Here is a 5155-nt window from a genome sequence, read left to right on the forward strand (position 1 = left end):
AATACTTTTGTGACAACCGTTTTTTAAAGCATGTTTTGATGAAGAAAGTTCAAAAGAACAGCATTTATTTGAGATAGAAAGTTTTGTAAACACACTAAACTAATACCAATGTGATGAAGAAATTCAAATATAGAGGAAAAGTCATAGGGCTGCTTGCATCACTTCCTCTTTTGGCTTCCTGCATCCCAAAATGCACCTCTCCCACTTCTGCAGATTGAAGAATTCCTTTGAACAAATGAGACGTGACTGCATTTAAAGTGAGGGAATTAACAAGCTTTCGTATGTGACCGAATCATTTTATTCAAACTGTAAGTAAAAATTATACTCCAATAAGCACAAGTCAGTTTTCACACCTCTACCATGTCACTGTTTAACCTGTTGTTCGGGATAACAGGGGGTAAAGGTGATTTTTGAACTACCTGTTTTTCAGTAAATATCCAGGCTACTTCCTCTTTCTGCTTTAACAGCAGGCACACAGAGGGAAGGATCTGAAAAACTTCTTTACTTTAGCCTTAATTGTTTTGCTGCACAAGACTGATTAAATAGTGCAAGACACACATCTAATTTCCAAATCAACTTTTTACCAGTTGAATCAGGAACTTAAGCCACATTTTTATTAGTTGGATTTTGTTCGTTGCTTTAGTGGAATTATGCCTCTTATGCTAGATCAGGAACTAGAAAGAATCTCAACAATTTAGTTATTTGGCAAGTGTTAGTTTTGGACCCAGATTCTGGCATTTCAGGAAAGATTGTGTACTTGAGAACGTGCCGAGAAGCCCAAATTTAATTAAAACATAACAGTAAAAGCCACTTGTCATTTTAGATGCTTTATTCTTTAACAAAATAGAATCTCTGTGCAGTTTGTGAGTAGATACAGGAGGAGAACATCCTCTGAATACGGTATTTACAGCAGATTTTGTACAGATCATGTTATGAACAAGACACTTCAAATTTTCTACACGTGTTCGAACACCATGCTCCCCTCACATTATACACCCTACACACCACCCACATGCATACAAACACCACCCACCCTTCGCGCTACGGAGGTAAATATCAATATAACTTCCTCTGCATTACCATCCGCTGAGGTTCATAAAGGCATTGCATGTGCACATTTGTCAGTCTCCTCACACAAAGTTCTCCACATCTCAACTGAAGTTGAAAGCCCAGCACATACATGTACAGATCCCTTCAAGAAAGGCATAATTCAATGTGGTTTTAAAGACTTCCCTGCAGTGTTTTAAATGTCATTTCAGTGAATGAAAATTAGTTCTGGTCCATAATGAGCTTTGGTAATATTGTGCCAAGTTAAAGCGGACTACTTTTTCTTTATGAGTTCTGCAATACGCTGATCCTGCGGAGAAGCTGTTGTTGTTTGGCTTTGAGTTTTCTCTTCTCCTGAGCTTGACGCCGTTGGCTTGCGTGCAGCTTCAGCAAGTATTCTGTTGCCTGCGTCAGAATCGCCACCTTCGAGGTCTTTGAGGATGCAGAAAGACCAGGAATCTCCTCCCGGAGCGCCTGGAACCTCGAGCGAAGGTCGTCTCTCCTCTTTCGCTCCAGAAAGTTCCGACGCTGCTCATTGGAATCCTCAGAGTCCGATGTGACCAGTGAAGAAAGTGGAGATGAGGGAGAGGATGAAGGCTCCAGATGTGGCCGTTTGCTCACAGACTCCATCTCATCAAAGTCATCCTCAGGATCCGTGTCAGGGGAGGGGGCGGCGTAATTGTGCTGCTGCCGATGCAGAGACACGTGGAAGCGCTTGGGACATGGTCCAAATGGATCAGCACTCACTGTAATGGTTACTGGCGTACGGCGACTTGGAGGGCGGCCACGCTTTGGTCTGTTGTCTACTGTCACAACGTCAATCTCGTCATCATCCTCATCGTCATCTGAGGCAACAAAACATTTGGCACATTTAGCAATAGCGTTTAAAATCAATTGAGACAGGTTTTCCAAGTGCAAAAACATTTGATCAGACAAAACATTCAAACTAAAAAACAACCTGATAAGGAACCAAAACAAGTGCAAGCAATGTATCTACTGCATAGAAATGAACCCATGTGTCGTTTATACACTTCACCTCAATAAGTCAATCTGTTGAATGTTTTATGGTTGCAAGGAAGTTGCATGCAATCTCTACAGCTACATGAGCTGGTTTCATTTTTCAACTTCTGTGGTCATATTAAACGGCAAAACTTTTTAACACTACCAAATTACTTCTAAGATCCATTATAATAAAGAAAAATTCCCAAAACTGATTTGGATGTGTGGGCAGTGCTGTTGTTGTTAGCGACAACTTAATGGCTTTCGCAACTAAAATAGTACAAATAAAATACATTTAAACTTCTATAATAAATGCTGTCTTGGCAATCAACTAAACAGATAATTTAAAATACAATTTTATATAAATATTAAAAATAAAGTTCTCTTTACATGGAAACGTTGCATTACTTTGCCTGAAGCAAAAGTGGTTTTATAAAGTTAAGTGTCTCTGGTGAAAGGAGCGAGTTTCCCCTCGCTACTGGACAGGGAGTAGGAAAAACTAGGAGTGAAGTTGGAATGGACTACAGTTCTTTGGGGAGACGAATGGAATCCGGTCCACTAACTCACAATCCACATCAGCTTTTAGTCAGCAAGTGGCTTTGGCTTCTTGAGGAACAATTTTCTTTGGAGATCTACACTAAACCACTGTCAAATTTGGTCTGAATCCTAAGTCACACTAATTCCTTGGTTAACTTCCATCTTAACACATGGTATTGGGCAAACCATCGCCTCTTTGTCTCGGCATTATTCTGAGGTGCAGATCAATTCATGCCACCTATAACTGGGAGGTAATCACATGTAGCCTCTTACCGGATGAATCTGAGCGACACTCAGAACCGGAGGAGCCCGCAGCCACTTTCTTGTTATGCGGGACAGGGAGCTCCAGGACTGCGGCGGGGTTCACACACTGTGCTGCCTGGGTCCCGGTCACGGGCGTGCCCGATGCGGCACGAGCAGCTTTCTGTGCGCTCGAGGTCTGAATCTGAGCAATCACCGGAGCTCGCTCGCTATGAGCCACCTTTTCCAGCCGGTGACTCGTGGAAAAACCGCTCCACATGCAGTCTTTAATAACGATAGAGCCCAGATTCCCAAAAATGTCCAGTGGGTCGAACTTGTGCAGCCCCTCGTACTCCTCATCACATGTTAACACCTTTGGCTGCGCCCACCCGAGCCGGTCCCCCGGTAACGACAGGAGCCAGTTCCCATCCAGCGTCCTTGAGGGCGACATGGGTGGGGTGGGAAGCAGCTCGAATTTCTTCCATATATCCTCGCTCGGGGCAGTAGACTTAAAGAAATCCTCCTCGGTGTCCATCTCGTCGTAAAAGTAGTGCTCCATGTCCCAGCCGTACAGTGTGTTGACTCCAGGCATTGCTGCAGAACTTCTACAAGATTATCTGGGAAGACAACGAGTCATTAGATCAAATGATGCCTGCCCACGTGGAGTTCAACTACGTCGCAATGCACAAGCAAAACGCACTCCCTAATTGCACGTGCTCACTCAATGCATTGCTTAAACTCACAATATACTTTTAAAAAAAATGCACATTTGCAATGCTAAAAAAACCACAATATTTACATGCAGACACATTATCATTAAATGCATCGCAAACGCGATTTTTAAACGTAAACTCATGCTCTCGATTTATAAAATGCATATAATGCATAAAACAATATTACCGTAGCACATGCATAACTACAGATAATCGCATAAAACAAGCATTTGTGCAGCACCCAAACAACCAAAGTAACAAGTCAAGTTTATTAACACTAACAGTTAATTATAACCAACCACTGCAGATCGAAAGTCCCACAAACATCAACGGTTGCGAGATTACTCCCATAACGATTAGACGCACTAACAAGGGGGTAAAGGGAGCACCCGGTCCGATTAAAGGACCCAGGAAATGTTCAACAGCCCACGGGTTCACGCAAAAGTTTACCATGAAATGAACTTTGAATTCATGTCAGATCAAGTTAATGGTATTCTGATGTAAAAATGCACTTACCATGGGGTCGCAGACCTGCAAATCCAGGCAGAGTCAACGGGACGCGCAGGACAGAACAAAGAAGCGCAGCGTCCGGTAGAACTCCGGTACACACGCGCTCACTAAACAATAGCGCGCTTCTCCAGCCGCCTTTGTTTTACAGCCGTTTAACCTGAACAACGAGAAAAGTTTTTTTTTTCCCTGCGGAAAGAAAGCGGGTGTCCTGTTACAACGGCAGCAACGATCGATCCGCGTGGTGCAGTGCAGCCGCACCCTCCCCCAGCCCGCTGCCGGTAAAGTGCTTTCGCGCCAGATCTGAGTCTTTGTGTGCGAGAGCTCAGCGTGGACCCACCCACCGGAGGCGCTGGGCGGGGAGAGCGTGTGAACCGCCGCTTATTGTGAATGTGATGAAGGCAATTTGCAGCACTAAAATAAGCATTTGAATGAAAATAGAAGCCTTACGTCACTACTCTAATCTAATCATGATTTAGCTGATGCGTCCTTCTAATTGTCTTCTGATGCATAACGCACTAATCAATATGTTGTGTCTGAACTGACGAAGACAACACGCGCTAGACGAAAACTCTTATGCCGTTTTATTAAAGCATCTATTGAAAAAATGCAACAGATTCTTTTAAATTATATTTGTAGTGTGCTTTATTAACATGATTAAATTAGCTAAATTAAATATCACTAAAGTGTTGCAGACAGGAAAAGATCCAGTAGGTTAGTACTTAAAAAGCTCTATAAAACAGTAACTTGAAAGCCATGCAATATATAAAAAATGAAAATAAAACATAAAATAACATTCATTAAAATGAAAATAATTATTTGAGGTGTCACTGATTCTTGTTTTGAATCCTGGTACAAAAGAGGCAAAACCTAATGAAAGAAAATGAAAGTTTGTGTCATAGAATATTTGTATTAATGATGTGGGTCTCATCTCATTCTTTTACCATTTTCACATATTTTTTTTCCCTTGCCCATTAAATCCTCACCAGTCAAATAAAAAAATAAAAAAATAATCCTGGTATAAAATTTTAGGTGGTGGGGATTTTAGCAAAAAGGTCCAAACAATTTTTTTACAAAAAAGATTATATGGTGAAACTTTACTTAAAGCCTTC

At 41.8% G+C, this 5155-nt stretch overlaps 1 protein-coding gene across 1 annotated transcript; it reads right to left on the bottom strand.

Moving 5' to 3' along the window:
* Positions 1-812: 812 nt before the first annotated feature.
* LOC306882049 (protein L-Myc-1a-like) lies at positions 813-4464 on the bottom strand. Its single transcript, XM_079436482.1, has 3 exons — positions 4053-4464; positions 2857-3440; positions 813-1892 (listed from the first exon to the last, which is right to left on the bottom strand). The coding sequence occupies exons 2-3, from the start codon at positions 3413-3415 to the stop codon at positions 1333-1335; spliced, it is 1119 nt and encodes a 372-aa protein (XP_079292608.1). The 5' UTR covers positions 3416-3440; positions 4053-4464; the 3' UTR covers positions 813-1332.
* Between the last annotated feature and the right edge of the window lie 691 nt (positions 4465-5155).

Source organism: Barbus barbus, assembly GCF_936440315.1.
Source record: "Barbus barbus genome assembly, chromosome: 16".
Lineage (NCBI taxonomy): Eukaryota > Metazoa > Chordata > Actinopteri > Cypriniformes > Cyprinidae > Barbus > Barbus barbus.